General features: G+C 39.4%; 1 protein-coding gene across 3 annotated transcripts in view; it reads right to left on the bottom strand.

The window, feature by feature from the left end:
* The window catches only part of LOC138751863 (extended synaptotagmin-2-A-like), a 246,502-nt gene that overhangs the window by 20,097 nt on the left and 208,035 nt on the right, over positions 1-18,370 (bottom strand). For 2 of the 3 annotated variants that reach the window (XM_069914724.1, XM_069914726.1), the window contains 7 exons: positions 18,193-18,275; positions 11,603-11,651; positions 11,315-11,404; positions 8,560-8,655; positions 6,624-6,686; positions 3,784-3,858; positions 1,931-2,017 (listed from right to left, as the gene is read on the bottom strand). In XM_069914724.1, the coding sequence (XP_069770825.1) occupies positions 1,931-2,017; positions 3,784-3,858; positions 6,624-6,686; positions 8,560-8,655; positions 11,315-11,404; positions 11,603-11,651; positions 18,193-18,275 (543 nt within the window). The remainder of the gene's footprint in view (positions 1-1,930; positions 2,018-3,783; positions 3,859-6,623; positions 6,687-8,559; positions 8,656-11,314; positions 11,405-11,602; positions 11,652-18,192; positions 18,276-18,370) is intronic. The other variant, XM_069914725.1, reaches the window with a different exon arrangement.

Genomic DNA, 18,370 nt, shown 5'->3' with positions numbered 1-18,370 from the left:
TCAGTTATTCCAATTATTCCATTCTTCACGCACATGATCTTTAAATGGCTTGTTCAAGCAGCTATCTAGTGGTTAGAATAGAGAAGTCGAACCACCTTAACAATCAAGATCTTTTGATAGTTTCTGAGCAATTTTTGTCATATTACCAGATTTTTCCTGTTCATGCACCAGCTACACCAGCCCACCGCACCTTTAAAATCGCTACTGTGTTCTGGGTTTGACCTTGTCCACTTCAGTGCATATGCTCTGACATTATTTCTTGTATGTAGCAATCTTGCCTCTGTTCGAGTACCCATTCCACAATGTGATTTTCCATCTCTGGCCAACGAATGATTCCTCTTCTCATCGAACAGTGTTCCCTTGGTATTTTTCTTAAAACATCTTCATTCTTCCACCACTCTCTTACCATCTTCTCAGCTACGTCAAATGTCCTTGCAACTGCACCGTTGGTACATTCTCTGGCCACTTCAATGACTTTTAACTTAAAATTTGCTTCCTACTTTGTTTTGCTGGAGGCTCCATGATAACACCCACCTTCTGGCCACACCCAACAGCTCAGTCAATGTTACACCAGCTCATTCAACACACATATTTTTGGGGGATGGTCTTCTACACCCAATATAATGAAAATTCTACACCCAATTTCATGAAAATCATGAAATTCAGGCTGAAATTGGAGTCCCGTCTTATCTGAAGGTCATCTTATAAGCTGAAATATATGGTACTTGTCCTGCATATGTATTGTTTGTCTGTATGTGTGTTATGTTTGTTTGGCATCTGCATGTTTTACACTGGGGACTGGAAAGTGCTATTTCGTTGGGTTGTATTTGTACAATCAGATAACAATAAACTTGACAACTTGGGCTAAAAGCCCCGTTTCAGTGCTGTCAAACATGAAGGCTCAATGATTGGTATCAAAGGGCTTTAGTATTTCAACTGCAAGAACAAATTTTTAAAAAATGACTGCATGAGCACATAAAATGCATGTTATTTGGGTCAGGATGAGCAAGCGCTTTGCAAGATCAAGTTTACTGTCACATGAACCAAAATAAAGTGAAATTTGTTTGCAGACCGTCCAGCTCATCAGCCCACAAGGGGTGGCCCGGTTGGCCTAACACCTTTACAGCACCACCGATCGGGACTGGATCTGGGACCTGTGCTCTCTGTAAGGAGTTTGTATGTTCTCCCCCATCTGTGTTGGTTTTCTCTGGGGGCTCCAGTTTCCTAACACCCTTCCAAAAAAAATGTACCGGGGTGCAGGTTAATGGGGTGTAAATTGGGCAGCATGGACTCGTAGGGTTGAACTGGCCTGTTACAGTGTTGTATGTCTACATTCTTTTAAAAATCCTGAGAGAAATTGAAGGCTAAGACAGCTATATCCATTTTTGCACATCTTCTGGAAAATTATTACAAAGTTTGAAGCAGACTGGCCATTGTGGCCAGAATGGCATTGTCTCTAAACAAGTGAGGCAATTAAAAAAAATCCTTCATCATCAGCCTGCCTATCCAAACTACTCGCCAGTTAGGGGATGAGATCATGGCCCATTCATGATATTTTGTCATGGAGTCATAGAGCATGGAAACAGGCACCATCCAAAATGTCCCATCCACACTTGTCCCATCTGCCTGCCTTTGGTCCATATCCCTCTAAACCCATCCTGTCCATGCATCCTTATAAATGTTTGTATCTGTTCAAATAACCCTTGAGGAAAATTCTGAAATGCTTCAAATATAATTGAAAATGTTGGTATTTTTATATGGAGAAGTGAGGGAGACTTGCAACTGATCTAAAAAGCTTCATTGTACAAAATGAAATTTCTGAGCTGCATAAATACAGAAAGATCTGCCCTCAGTGAAATGTTGTTTCCATTAATAAATGGCAGGAAAATAACATTCTCCAGAAAAAAAAGTATCTTATTAAGCATTGTACCTCAATGTCCAAGTCCACAATCTGCGGATTGTGAATGTGGAAAGTAAAGACTTCCTCCCAGACAGGTTCTGTGGTCCGATGTCGTATCTGTAATAGTGACAAGAGATTAATAAACGAGTAATCTGCTGTAGTGGCAAAGAACATAGAAATGTCAAACATGAAATCAGAGATTATGGAAATATCCAGCAGATAAGGATCCATCTGTGAGAATGCTGCCTGATTTCCAAACACACAGAATGTTGCGGACTAATGACAACCCACAACACATCATTAAAATGGTTGGTAAACGTGGAGCTGTTATTTGGCAAACTGATCTCCATCCTGTGGAACTCAAACCCGTTCACATCTCCTTTTATATCTATTACAAATCTAAATTATAAATATCCTAGCACTAACTTCCCTCATAGAGGGAAACCTTTCTTCCATATCCTCAAATCTTATAACACACCCTTCTACTTTCTCTTGTTCCCAAGATCTGGAACTGTCCCAATCACTACTGACACCCTTACATCTTTAATTTTATCCATTTTCCAGACCCCAACCATTTCATTACTTTCCTGGATGGCCTGTCCCTTAACATCTCCATCCCTCTTGAAGGGAAACTGAAAGTCCCATCACTAATATTTAGTATCAGTAATGCTCACAGTGAACAACTTATTTCATTGCACACTTCATTCAAACTTCCCAATTCTGTATTCCATCTGCCACTTCTTTCCCAACCCATCAAGTCCCTCTGCAAACTTCATGCTTCCTCAACATTACCTGCCCCTCCACCTATCTTCGTATCATCTGCAAACTTGGCCACAAGGCCATTAGTTCTAACATCTAAATCATGTATATGCAATGTTAAAAAGTAGCAAATTTGACACAAACCCCACGGATCACCACTAGTAAATGGCAGCCAGCCAGAAAAAGCCCTCTTTTGTTCCCACTCTTTGCCTCTACCAGTCAGCCAATCAGGTCATCTATCCATGCTAATATCTTTTCTGAAATTCCATGCACTCCTACCTTATATAGCAGCCTTATGTCCAGCACCTTTCTGCATCCAAGATACGATTCAGAGATCAGGAAAAGTCATCAACTAGAAAAGTTAACTCGGTTGCTTCATTTCCATATGCACTCTGACCTGTTAAGTTGTTCCACCATCCACAATGTGTTGCTTTTGAATGATTATGCTTGGTATAGTCATGGCAAATCTGGAGAGTTGCATACTGCTTAAGAGTGAACTGTACTAGAGGTAATGAAACTTGAGAGTGAAGCCAGTGAGGACAAAAGGAGTGGTATGGTGACAAAAGCAGTGGTATGGTGACGCAAAGGATTTGCATAGAGTAAGTGAAGAGAGGCTGTGGGCAACTGGAGAAGAATTTGTACAAACACATACACAAGATATCTTGTTAAGTACAGACACAGGCAAGGAAGATCTTATTGCTGTGTACAGCTGTAAATAATAACATGTAAACAGCAGAATATATGCACAAGCGAACTAGTTTCAGGTTGCAATTGGTGCTGGAAGAGGTAAGAATGGATCTAGCGATAACAGGAGTTTTAAGTTGGGAATGTTGCTGGAGCAGAGTCCATGGATAATATTACATAGGTGGGGACACTCGAGAGACTTCAAGTAGTAGAATCTACAACAAAACACAATCTGCTCATGGAACTCAGCAGGTTGAGCAACACCAGTGGGGGGTAAAAGAATTGTCAGTGTTTTGAGCCAAAACACTTCATAAGGTATTGTAGATTGGGGAAACAGCCAATGAAGTTGGGAACCAGACACTGATTAATGCATGTTCCTTTAACAGTTCCAAATACAAAACCAATAAAATTTCATGCAGGATAGGAGAAGTACTGCTCACCTTACTTTCATACGTATTATGTCCCACTGACAGTTGGACAAAAGGGTTAGGCTCACTGTTTATTTTCTTCCCAAACTGTGATGGAAAATGAAAAATACTAGAAGTCAACAAAGAAGCCTCGTCAGCAGTTTGTTTATGATTGACGCATTCATGTTTAGAATTGAAAATTTCCCTTTCCCTCATTCAAATAACGAGTCATAGAGGAAGCTACTGGTTAGAATTTGAAATGCCACTGCGCAAACAATATTTACATTCTTATACTTTTCCCTATGGAATGAGATCTGAACTATCCACTAGAATGTAATTAGAATCATTTGTAACTATCCCTTTGAAGGGAGCTTGCTTCATAATACAGAGCCAGATTTAGCGACCCCACGCAATGAGACAAATGGAACGATATTCTTCTGCACACTTGTTGCTGTTATAATGGAGCGTATCAGTTAGCCAATAATTCACTTTCAAATCTCTGGTCAATTTCAAAGTTCAGTAGTGAGAATCTCAAAGGACAATAACTGGAGTCAAAAAGTGAGGTTTTTAATATCCATTCATGATTAATTCTTTGTTTATGATATAAATGAACATGCACATTAACTTAAGCAGTATCAAGGTGTCAATTACATTATGCAACTAAATTAACAGGTACAAAATAATTTTGTGTATATTTTTTATTCTCTCCCATCGCCTTTTCAGCCTGTTTTCTATATCCCTTGAAATCAATACTGGGATACAACACAATCTCAGGTGTTCCCCATTCACCCGTCTTTGACCAACTGATATACTGTGGATAAATCTGTCTTCACCAATCTTCCACAAATATATACTGTAAATGGATACCAGAATCTTTGGGATGTGACTGGAGGTGAGAAAGGGGAATTTATTTTCTCACTTTTTATTTAAAAATTGTTTTAAACGTTTATAAACCCATAAAATTTAACATTAGAATTAACAAAATGCTGGCAAACTGTCTTTTATTTGCAAATTCATAAAAAGTATACAATCATCACCTCTATACTACAGATTACAGTGCAAAGTATCTTAACCACTGGGTGAGTTAGGAAACTAAAACTATTTCAAAGAAGACCACAAAAAGTCACACTTTTATCTAAATCCGCAGGCGTATTTTGGAATCATTCCCAGGTGAGTGGGTTGTCCTGGGAAGATGCACCTAGACAGAATGAGCCGTAGAATCGTCATTCCCATTAACAGATAGGCAATTTTGTACATTAGCTGCCTGGAAGTGGTCATGAAAAACCCTGCTAACATCAGCTCATAATTTTCTTCCAACTTGTTTGTGCCTCACACTGTCCTCTTCACATTTATCTATCATTTCCTTTGAACAACTATTAATTAGAGAAACTTTACGACACAGGAGTTCATCGTTCAGCCCATCATGCTATACTAGCCCAATATCGGTCCATTGTCGTTCTGTTCAAATGCAAATCTCAGCATTTATCAAGCATGACCAGAGAATTTCTACCATATTTCTGGGCAGTGAGTTCTACACCTTGACTAGGTCTGATGATAATAAATAATTTCTCTGTTGCTGGTCCCTCAGCAAGGAAAATGTGTTCCATCTTATTTGTTCTATCTTAACTCCTCATAAATTTGTACACCTTGTTAGGTAAAAACATCATGAGCTGGGAATGTAGAGGGAGTCACCCAGTGCTGGGCCGTAACAGAATGCAGATGTGACCTTGTACTCTCTTGATAAGAGTGGGAATGACAAATTGAAGTGCAGGAGGCTAGCAGAGAGGGACAGCAACAGTTTATTCATTGGACAATGTCATGGTATGATAATTTACTAAGTACGTATCCTGAGGTATAAAAAAAACACCACTTGCTGATAACGGCAGAATGCGCCTTCTCCAACTAACACTGTTAGTTGCAAGTGTTACAATCCGGTAATAAAGAACCTTGATTTCGACTCAGTCTGGTGTCTGACTCACTCATTCATGAACAAAGCAGACCTAACAACCTGAGGTCTCCTGTTTGAATCTTCTCTTTTCTAAAGGAAATAATCTTGCCCTGTCCCCTTAACTCAAACATTCCAGTACTGGCAACATCTTCATAAATTTGAAATAAAAAAAACATTAAATGTACTTCCCTGGTTTTTGACCCCTGTTAAGGGAAATGGGTACTTCCTATTTGCTCTGTTTTTGTCCCTCATCATCTTATCCATCCAAATTTAGTCTCTGCTCAACTTTATCTCTCCAATGAAAACAGTGACAACTGCAATTTTCAGTTTAAGCAATACCCTTAAACCCCCTCAATGCCCTCTCCATTGCAATCACATCTTTCTCATAATGTGGTCAGAACTATACACAGAATGCTGGCTATGCTTTAAGCTCGTGTTGTACAGTTCTTGCAAAATCTCCTTCCTTTTGTCTTTAAAACTTTGGCAAAGAAAGTACAGCATGTACTTTTTTATTAAATCACACGATCCTATCATTTTTTAATCACCTGATGCTACCTTTAATTATTTATGGACAAAACTTTTCCCAAGTACCTTTGTGCTCCACACCACACAGTATTCTGCAATTTACTGCACATTCTCCTCCCTTAACGTACATTCCTTTGCCTTGTTGCCTCTTCCCAAATGCAATCTCTCAAACTTCTCCAGTACAACATTCCATTTGCCATTTTTCTGCGCAATTGAGCAGTTGCAGAATTGACTGAAAGGCATCTATCATTAAACGAATGAATGAACATTTACCTTTGTGACACCCTGCTTCCTTTCTATTTTCTTCATACTAATTGAGAGCTTTAATGTAAACACAAGACCATCTTTCCTCATCCCTATGTGACTGTGTATGGTCTTCGGTCATTGATCATGAGATTACCTTTGCTGATTTGGAAATACTGGATCTCTTCAAGCTTTGAGGGTTAAATTCAAATGGATTGCGCTTTGAGCCAAGAAAGAATGAACAAAGAGGGTTAACAAGTTGCACATGCAAGGCAGTAACAGCATTCTGTTAGCAAGAAAGAGGAGTACAACATTCCACATAGAAATCTTGGAACTGAAATGAAAGGGGAAAACACTGAGAATTTGAAACATTTGAAAGACCCCCCCCATCCCCCTCCCCCAGAAATATTTTATTTGCCAAGTAAAAGAACAGAGCAGTTAAGCCAGGTGCCAAAAGAGTAACATGTTCAGTTCAGTTAAACTTTAACAGTTTATTCTGCAGGTAATGATATCTAGATTAATTAATTATGAGATAAGGAGAGGAACCACAGATTCTTTGGTCTAACGTGGGAAAATATTATTTAAAAAAAAATCAACAAGCACAGTGAAACAAAAAGGATACTGTGATCACTCAGTATATCAATGTTTATTCAAATTGGCTAATCATGTGAAAAACCATGGAATCGTTTGAGAACCAATTAGAAATTGCAATGGGCAAAGTTGATCTGAATTGATGAGTTACGTTAGACCAATGGCTTATTTCATTGTTAAGTAACTTGTGACTTAGTGAACCTACTAGAACACAGATGTACCATGTGAACAGTCCTAGTTTGGTTTACACATGGCAGACCTCATCAATTAGTCAGTCTATTTATTAGAGCACTCACAAAAATAATCTCTGAAGATTGAGCAAGTATTTTCACAAAATACTAGTCCTGCTGTCTCTCTCTCTTGCAAGTATCCATACAGATTTCTTCGAAGACAATCTTAAGGAAGTTGGAGGTGAAAGAGAAAGCAAAGGGTGATGAAGTTGGACAGGTATGTGCTATAGGAAAAGGAAGAGCAGCCAATTTATTTGAAAAAAAAAACAATGACAGATTGAAAAAAATAGAAATGCACTTGATATATTGAATAATGATTCTTCAAGAATGCATACGGTGTGATCCCTTAAAAGGAACGAGCAACTCGACTTGATTTTCACAGAATATTCATTCGGTCTCAGAAGCAAATTGGATTTTAGATCTCCGAATTCAAGGAAGATTTGACAAAGCAGATATAGTCATTGGTTGAAGATTCGGGTTTGCATTCTGGCCCGCAGAAGATTTGGCTTCTCATTAACCCCAAATTTATTCAGTGCCAAAATGCAACCTCACCCAAATAATGAAATCAGCTCACAAATGTATTGCAAAACTGAAGTGAATTGTTCTGAAAAAAAAAAAGGATGGATTGAAGTTTATGTAACAACATTGCACCAGAAACTATGTCTGACCTCCAATATCTGCAAATACAAAGAGGAATTAGTGAACATAGAGAAATTAAAATCACTCTTGGGAAGTTTCATATTAATTCCATTATCTAAAAACAAACAGATCAAAGACTGTTTGAACACACTCAAACAGGAGCCACTACCAGTATTAGAAAACAACAGAAGCATGAAGTAAATCAAAAGCGTGTTGCGGAAACAAAAAAAAATCTCGTTTGAGAAACTTTCACGAAGTAGTTTCAGGTCCAGTAGACGACTCAAGAAGCTGTGAATGCTTGTGTGGTGTCCCAAAAAAAAAGTTTTTAAACTTTAAAAACAGTACTCTAGACCTGCATTTGAAGAAATGTTAGATTTTGATTTGCAACAAGTTGTTTGAAGATGAATTATGCATCAGGGTGGGGCTGGTTGGATAAACCTAGCGGGAGAAGAGACACCACATCCCCCCCCACCCCGGCCATGGTGCAAATTATTATGTTATCCTCAGCTATTCTATTACGAAGAACAAACTGTGAAGAGACAATCATTTTTTACACTATAAATGGAACAGAAAATCTTCAATCAAAAAAATATATTTTAAAGAATTACTGAAATGAAAATAAATTTGGCTTACTGGCAGGTTCTTGGCACAGTCCAGATAGATGATGAGTAAACCAGAGGAAAGTCCACCATTGACAGTTCCTTTAATAGTTTTGGTGCTAGCCATTGCCTGGATCACAGAAAAATAAATGGAAATTTTCTCCAATTGGGTTTCCAGGTGCTCCCCTACTTACAATGGTCTGACTTAAGATTTTTTGAAGTTACGATGGTTTGAATCCGTACTTTCAACTTCGAATTCCAATCTGATCCTGCGGTTGCAGTACTCTCCTGCGATGGCAGCATTGAGGGAGAGTATCGTATAGCATACTCTCTTGCGATGCTGACTCAACCAGGCTCATTCTGTAGCAATCACACGAACAAGTGGACTGTAAACATCCCATCAAAAATGATAGATATGTCATGATATTTCGACTTACAATGGGGTTAATGGAATGCAACCCCATCGTAAGTTGAGAAACACCAGTACTTGCACCCTCACTCCCCACATGGGGTAAGTGCAGTTAAATGAGAATCACTTCAAGACTGTTCAGTTCATTAGCATCCAACATACCAACAGTGAATATTTGAGCAAACGAGAAACTGGAGGCTCAGCAGGTCAGGCAGCATCCATGGTGAGAAATGGACAGTTAATGTTTCTGGGTTGGGACCCTTTCACTCGTTCCAAAAAAAGGGCCCTCTTGAATCGATGCTGCCTGACCTGCTGTGTCCCTCCAGGTTGTCACTGTTGGCTCCATATTCCTGCATCTGCCCTTCTTCGGTTTCTCTTGCAGTATATATTTGTTTGTTATGCTGAGGGAGAAAATGTTTAAAGCAGGTATTATTCAGAGATTGTACCTGAATTTCAAATTCCCACAAACTCAGCCCACAGGAACAAGGCTGTAGCTTGGAGGTGGGATGCTGCAAGATTTGAATTACGTTTGAAGGATTTACAGAGTACATCCTTCAGGATCAGGAAACCAGATAGTTAGTTTGAGCAGGTCAGTATTGAGAGTTTTGGGGGGCAATCAGCTGCAATCCTGAACAACAAAATCTGCAGATGGAGAGTTTAGTGCAACTTTCAAAAGTGCTGGAGAAACTCCGCATCGATAGGACGTAAAAGGCCTCCAGTCCTTACCATTTTATTCAGGCAGCTACCCTTCTTAGGTTTCTGCTTTCTCCCCTATCACTTTGCAGCTTATTTCTCTTCTATCCTCCCAACTGTATCCATCTATTAATTCCTACCTGTTAGACTGTGCTCCTCCCCACCCTACCCCCACCTGATTTTATTCAGGCATCCACCTGCTTTGCCACATTGCCAATAAGGGCCTCAGACCTGAAATTCGGATTCCCTTTTTACTTCCTCTGGATGCTGCGTGACCCACTGAGCTTCTCCAACACTTCTGTATATTGCATGGAGTGCTTTCCTTTCCTGCATTCTTACAATTCATTTTGAAGGCTTTTACTGATGTAATAATTTAGTACATGTTGGATTTGTTAGGGTATCCTAACTCTTGCATTTCACAAGGTTTAATTTTAACTATTTTAAATAACTCTTGTATCCAAATGTCTATCAAGCAAGTAAAAGTAAACATGTCGGAAAGAGTGGAATTAAAAGAGGTCTATTCATCAAGCCTTATATCTGACTTAGCAAGTGGGATCCTTCTAAGAAATAATTAATTAGTTTTGAATTATTCAAAAGAATAATTAAATCTAAGATGGCTTGTGTACAAATCAGAGAAAAAAACACCATATAGCAAAATTCCCATTATCCTGCATTCAATTAACCAGCACCTCCACCCCAGAATAATAAATGCATAAATAAATAGATTCAAATCAATAAGACTGGGTAGATGGACCCTGTGGGGGAGCGCTGAGACTTCATTGGGCGTGCGCATGTTTGCCCTGCTGAATGGGCAATGCCCCTCAGTGTGTGATATTCTATTCATTTGCATGGAGGAGAGTTGGGTTGTCAGCGTGAGGAAGGTGGGCCAAGGGCCTGACCGGGACACTTGCGTAGAGGTGAGTTGCATTGTGCTGAGACCTGATCAGGATACTTGTGCGGAGGTGAGTTGGGTTGTGCCGAGGGCCTGACTGGGACACTTGCATGGAGGTGAGTTGGGTTGTCAGCACAAGGAAGGTGTGCCAAGGGCCTGACTGGGATATTTGTGTAAGGGTGAGTTGGCTTGTGCTGATGGCCTGACTGGGACACTTGCATGGAGGTGAGCCGGGTTGCACTGAGGGTCTGACCTGGATGCCAGGTTGAAGAGATAGTCAATGTCGCAACTTTCTCAAAGTGTCTCCCTATCCCTGCTGAGTAAGAGTATTTTTTATTAGTATTGTTTATTAGCAAGGTTTAATCTGTAAACTCGGGAGAGGGGTTTAATTATTATGGTGGCATGGACTGTGTAGTCGCTGTTGCAGCACCAGTGATTGGGGTTCAAATTTAAATTTTGTAAGTTATGAGAATTACTTGATTAAAGTGAACTTTACATAATTAAAGATGACAATACAATTTTTTTTTCAAATTACATTTTACACTGCCTTTTGTCTTTTAAACAGTGTATTCTTAATGCAGGTGTATTATGTTTAGGCATTATTAAGAGTGAGTCTCAGTTAATAGAATATTTTCATATCCAACATCCACGACCCCCATAGGTGACATATAGTGTGGAGTTCACTATATTAAACCATCAGTATAAAGTTTGGATTAACCATCCTTCTTTGAAAAATTTGATCTAAACATAACAGCATTTACTTTGCTTAATCTGACGTACAAAACATTGAAGTACCTGAGGCAGGAGGTCAGCTGTTGGCAGCAGAGACAGCCACTCCAACTTCAAATGCAATTTTCCTCTGCTCACCTCATCCAAATCAAACCACTGTGAATGAATAACACAATCAAACACCAAGAACACTGGACTCATGGGTCACATTCAACACTTAGGACTACTGTCCAGTCAAAATTGGAAAGTTTCCCTCAGTTCTCTTCCATGCAGAATTATTTTATTTTAAACCCATTTTCTTTGAGTAATTATTCTAATTGAAAAAGGGCCAAAACATGAAAGACCGATATTTACCTGATCAATCAGCTGCTCCTTCTGAACTTCAATAAGGTCAATCATAAGGCTGAAATGAAACAATATGCATTTTATAAAGCTAACACCTCCCAAACAATTGAATACTTTAAAGTTTCTTCTGTGTGTATTCAGTTTTTCAAGCAGTTCACATCCTCACTTATTCTGCTTTGCAATATAGTTTTTTTGATTTGGGGAGGTAAAACTTCATAGTGAGTCTGTGACTTGCATTGACAATTGAAACATCATGACTGATTTTTAAATTCTGGTTGGACCCTGTCCTATTTCTGTATCTTCTACAAACAGGACTAAATCCTTTCTGCATGCTCTTTATACATTCACACCCAATTCTTTTGCATTTACCACCTTTTTCAATTCATTTCTTGAACCTATGCCTTTAGTTATCTAGTCTCTAGTTTTTGGAACATCCTTTCTAAAATCTCTTTATCCAAGGCACCATCTACCTGTGCAGTGCATGCAAAAGATTCTTAGATACAATTGAAATGATTGCAGAGGATTCTAGCACAACTTAGCAAACATACCACCCATAAAACATTAACTTGCTATTAACCTTAGTGTTTATGTGGCCAGAGATAAATCAGCTACTCTACATTCCTGTTTGCAATTAGTTACATAAACCATAGAACAGTACAGCACAGGATCAGGCCTTTCAGTCCACCATGTCTGTGCTGACCACAAGGTCAAACTAACTAATCCCATCTCCCTGCATCTATGTCCTCTATTGCCCTGCCTGTTCAAATGTCTGTCCAAATACATCATACATTTTGCAATCATATCTACTTCTACCACCTCCCTTGGCAGCACATTCCACGCACCCACCATACTTCGTTAAAAAAAGCTTTCCTCACAAGTTTCTTTAAAATTTTCCCCCTCTCACTTTAAATCGTGTCACTCCATTATTTAACAATTCCACCCTGGGAAAAGCAACTACTTTGCCTATCGATGCCTCTCATAAATTTATATACTTCTAAGTCATTCTTCAGCCTTTGATGTCCCAGAGAAAACAATTCAAATTTGTCCAACCTCTTCTCATAGCTAATATGCTCTAATCCAGGCAGCAACGTGGTGAAACTCTCTCCAAAGCCTCAACAGTCTTCCTGGAGCATGAGTATAAGAATTGAATGTCATATACACAAGTACAGTAAAACCCCTGGTATCAGGCAGCTAGGGTGGGGGGGTTGGTTGATGCCGGATAAATGTATTTTCCAGTTGCTTAAGATTGCATGCTGCAAGATTGGTGAACTGATGGCAAGGGACACCAATATTAAACGTACCTATTTATTTCCCACAATTGTTTTGCCAGTTGCTTGAATTCCAGATAATAGGGCTTTTACTGTTCAATGTAACGATGTACTGAAATTCGTACTTGCTGCAGCCACACAAGTACACAAAATACACCAACTACAATGACATAAATCAATTTATCACAATATGCCAAGACAGAAAATGATAATAAATATAAAAGATAAATAAATAATTTACAGATCGTGTTGGTCTAAACAAAAGTGATGTTTCAATAATGCAGAATCTTTTGGAGGCCCCAAGTTTATGAGAAGGGTTAGGGTAAAATGCAAAAGATTCAAAAGCCTGATAGCTGTTGGGAATAAACTCCAGAATGCAAATGATACTCCAAATATGGCTCCAAGATTTATACAGCTGCAAAAGAACTTCCTGACTTTTATACAGTAAAATCCATAGTATCCAGCACTTATGGGGATTGAGAGATGATGGATAAGTGAATTTTCAGGTTGCTTGAGATTGCATATTGTGTGATTGGTGAACTAATGGCGAGTCACACCAATTTTCAACTTCGTATTTTTTACTTAATAATTTTCCGAGATTTTTTTTGCCAGTTGCTTGAATTCCAGATAACAGAGGTTTTACTGGACTTAATGCCCCAATCAATGAAGGTATTCATACAATGCACCTTCTTTACAACCCCAACCACTTGTGTTGACTCTTTCAGGGAGCTATGAATTAGCACCCCAAGATCCCACTGTATATTGGTGCTCCAAAGGGACCTGCTATTTACTATAAAAGTTCCTCTTATGTATGACCACCCAAAATACAACACTTTTCCCTTATCCAGATGAAACTCCATTGCCTTTTCCCTTCTCAAATTTCCAACTAATCTATATCTTGCTACATGCTGTATTAGGATCAGGGGTCAAGGAAGTGCAATGGAGAGAAGGTAGCTGGACACAGGAGCTTGAGTTCAGAGTTCGCAGGCTCCTGCTATATGTAGGAAAATCGGTGTTATATAGTCTCGGTAAGGTAAACTATTTTGCAACCGTGTAAGAATATACCCTTCTCACTGTAGTAACTATAATGCACCACTGTGTGGCATATGAGAGATGTGAACAGGTTTCCTTAGATGGTGGAAGGCATAAGTAAAGTCTTTTCTGTTAATGAAATCTCACATCTCTAAGTTATTTAAGAAGCCTCCAAAGTAACTCAATAGAAATCACATGGTGACACCGGTATGAGAGAATGAGAATAAAAGCATGCAATTGATTGCAAGTCACTGAAATATGAAGGGGAAGAAGAGAAAAAAAAAGGCTGGAGGCTGAAGACATTGCTGAATCCTTTAAAAGGTTTCAGCAGATGTGCAATTTACCATTCAAAAGCTATTTTTAAAATGCAACAGCAGAGGAGAAGGTCAATTATCTACTTCTCTGGATGAGAGAACGAGGCCAGGAGCTTACAAATGTGTAGAAAAATGATCCAGAGCAGATATTTGCAAAGTTTGCTTCTCACCTTGAATCCGGGTCTAATCATAAAATTAAATGCTATGAATTTCAAGACTTAATGCCAGAGACTGATGAAACTGTTGACAACTTCCTCACTCGACTAAAAATTGTTGCTGCAAAATGCAGATTTAAGGATTTAGAGGAAAGATTAGTTAATTAACTAATACCATGAGGATGCAAATGAAATCCCTATCTATGCACCCACAGTAAAGAGAAGGAAGGGTTGATGCCATAGAAGATACAATCAGAAACAAGCAAACCTCAAGACTTGCAGGAGGTGCAGCAGAAAACACCCCTTTGATGACCAAAAACAAATGCCCTGCATACAATTCTGAATGTAAAGACTGTGGTAAAGTAAACCACTGCGCAAAGATGTGCAAGTCAGGTATGAAGAAAACAGTAATAGCAGTGAATAAAAAAAACAAGAAGAAGATCCACCACATAAAAGGAAACAACAATGAGGACTCTGACACGCAGATACTAGACGAATCCATTCACCTTCACGAGATGTCAGGTGAGATGAAAGCAAGAAGCGAGTTGCACGCAAGGATCCAATACAGAGGACAATCCAGAACAAGCCTACGATATTTAGGTGAAGCTGGATGACAAAGCAATGTCCTTCCACTCAGACTCTACTGCCAGATGTTCCCAGAGAACATAATAAAAGGGCATCCAAAAGACAGTGCAATTGAAATAGCAAATGTCACATTAACACCCTATGGTGGACCCATGATCTAGCAGCGAGGAAGAGTTAAAATTAATGACTACCATAAGGGAAAGAACATCTTCTGAATGTTCTATATGGTAGATGCAGACGGACCAGCATTTCTAGGTCTGGATAGCTGCCAGGAGTTGCAGTTGATCTTTGTCAATTATGAGATCCAGACGAAGAAGATATCCAAAAGGATCAAGAGAAATACACCACTAAAAGACAAGATAATTTCCACAGAAGTACCTGCCAGGCCACGGCACACAGTGGGAACAGACTTGTTCACCGAGAATCAAGAGTGGTATTTAATAGTAGCCTGTTTTTACTCTAAGTTTCCATTCGTTAAAAGGGTGAAAGACTAGAGAGCGTCAACTATGACCTCAGAAGTGAGAGGGCTTCTTGCTGAACAAGGAATACCCGAGCAAGTAATATGTAACAATGGAACACAGTTCACATCACAAAAGTCAAGAAAGCTGGCTGCAGAGTATGGGTTTGTTATCAATACATCATCCCTGTACTACCCCAAAGGTCATGGATTCATTGAAAGATAAGTACAAACTGAAACGCACACTAGGGTCGCGAAACAAAAGAAGACTCATACCTAGCTCTTCTATCATTACAAACAACAAGCAACACCTTTAAGGGCTGACATGTAGTCCCCAGCAGAACTTCTAAATGGCAGGAGATATAAAAGAAATCTGCCAAGCAAAATACATCCCCCAGAAGACCAGGAGGAAATTAGAAGAAGACTGGCTGACATGCAAGAAGACGCCAGCATTATAACAAACAGGCACAAACATTATCAGAACTCTTCAGAGAGCAGCATGTGCATATTCAAGAGCTGATGTTGAAAACACGGACCCCAGCAAAGGTTATCAGAGAAGCTGAGACACCAAGATCATACATTGTCGAGACTGACTCTGGCAATCAACTGAGGAGGAACAAAATTCACATCCGGCCGACACAAGATGTGATGAAGCAGAAAGCTTTAATACCAGCAAAGCCTGCAGCACCAGTATCAAGCGAGGTATCAAGTGAAGAGACCACAACCACTAATAACGAAACATCAACACAGCAGTTGTCAGGTAAAGCACCACAAACTACATCACCTACACGTGGACCAGCAACATAGAGCCCAACAGTCACAGCCAAATCCACAAGATGGCAAGGCAACATACAGCCGCCAGTGCAATATCGATAAGAACTATTTAAAATTAGTTGTGTAAATAAGCTATTGTATAAATTCAGTTACTTAGGTTTGCACTGGAAAGAAAGTGATAAAGAACATTAATTTTTTCTTTATCCTGAGAAGGAGGGATGTTTTCTGTTCGGGATAACATGAACTATTTTGTAACAGCTTTAAGAATACACTGTAGTAACTGCAGAGCACCATTGTATGGCATATGTATATGAGAGGTGTGAACCGTTTTCTTTAGATTGTGGAAGGCATGAGTAAGTAAAATTTTTTCTATTAATGAAATCTCACATCTCTACGTTATTTCAGAAGCCTCCCAAGTAACTCAAGAGACATAACAATCAGGAACAAGTAGCAGTGGCAAAATGACAAGATGCCGCACATAAGGCTGCTAAACAAGACAGGAGCCATGGTATATTAAGTTAATTTAGGCAGGCAGCAAGGTAACAGGTCCTTGTGGCCTAAGTGCTCATGCCACCCAATTAACTTACAACCCAGGTATGTTTTGAACAGTGGGAGGAAACTGGAGCACCTGGAGTAAACTCATGCAGCCATGGGAAAAATATAAAAACTCCTTACAGACAGCGTGGTATTCAAACCCCAGTCCCAATCACTGGCACTGTAACAGCGTTACACTAATAGCTATGTTACAGCAACAGGAAAGGTTCCAGCGGGGATAGAAGGTTGATTGACTGGTAAAAAGCAAAGAGTGGGAATAAAATGGGCCTTTTCTGGATGGCAGCCAGTGACTAGTGGTGTTCTACAGGGCCAGTGTTGGGTCTGCTACTTTTCAGTTTGTATGTAAATATTCAGATGACAGAATTGATGGTTTTGTGGCCAAGTTTGTGGATGACACAAAGATAGGTGGAGGGGTGGGTAGAGTTTGGGAAGCAGTGAGACTGCAAGGGGACTTTGAAAGGTTGGGAGAAAGAGCAAAGAAGTGGCAGATGGAATATAGTCTCAGGAAGTGTGCAGTTAAATGCTGCACATCTAGAGCAAATCAAAACAGATGGCTAGATGCAGAGGCTCGTGCATTGCTCAGAGCTCAGAGCTCATGATGCTGCCTTCAGGTCAGCCGACAAGATGGCTTTAAGGTCAACAACGGCTGAACTCTCCTGTGCAATCAGGAAAGCAAAGCTGTCTAATTTACTTTTCATGTCTATGATAATTCTCATCTGATTAATCCCATCAATCCTATCTATCCTTTCTTGATTTCCCTGTACACAAACAACTTATTTCCTCTCACATGTCCATCAATTCTTTTGGATCTGTTATTTATCTGCATTAAATGGTACTTACTATAGCCTAATGGCCACAAGGAAAACTCTGATGTGAAAGAAACCACAATACCCTATGAAAATCTATGCTGTTGCAGGAAGAATGGGCAAACATAATGTGCACCTCAATCAGGGTCAAGATCAAACCTGGGACCCTGGCATTGTGAGAAAGTTGCACCTCCAGTTTGTCAATGTTTGCATTTCTACCCATCTCATCCATCCACTATGTACATTTTTCTCAGATATCTTGCTTTGAATCAATAAACTTATTGACATAAAATCAGTTGTTTCTCTTGACCATCTTCCTATTCTAACAGCTGATACAAATCCCATACCAATTATTGAAGTGTGAAGGAGTAATTAATTCCCACTGCCAGTACTTGACTCTTGCCTCCCACATCACTCCCACTATCCCACATCCAGCTTGAAGATGCATGGCTGACTTGATCTGACCCTCCTTCCATTTATTCCACTGTGCAGGGAAATTGTGCTGTGACCAACTTCCAATTGGTTTCCTTAAACCTGAAGCCCCATCCTCCCTAAAAGTATACAGACACAAGACAGCACTGAACAAATATAGTGTAATATTTTGTCTTTTTACTATATGTTCATTAATACAATGTAAAGCTATTAACTTTTACCTGCCGAGGAAATCATCTTTGTCTGGGTCTTCATCAAAAAGTTCAATCTCAAGTAACTGGCCAGGATTTTCATAAATCAGTGCCTGTGAATAGAACATATTTAAAACTAAACTAGGTTGAAGATTAGGTCCTAGTTTTACAAAATATACCATGAAATTGCTCCTCATGTGTCACTTTG

The sequence above is a fragment of the Narcine bancroftii genome, chromosome 1, assembly GCF_036971445.1.
Source record: "Narcine bancroftii isolate sNarBan1 chromosome 1, sNarBan1.hap1, whole genome shotgun sequence".
NCBI lineage: Eukaryota > Metazoa > Chordata > Chondrichthyes > Torpediniformes > Narcinidae > Narcine > Narcine bancroftii.
This window is presented reverse-complemented; position numbering and strand designations above follow the sequence as displayed.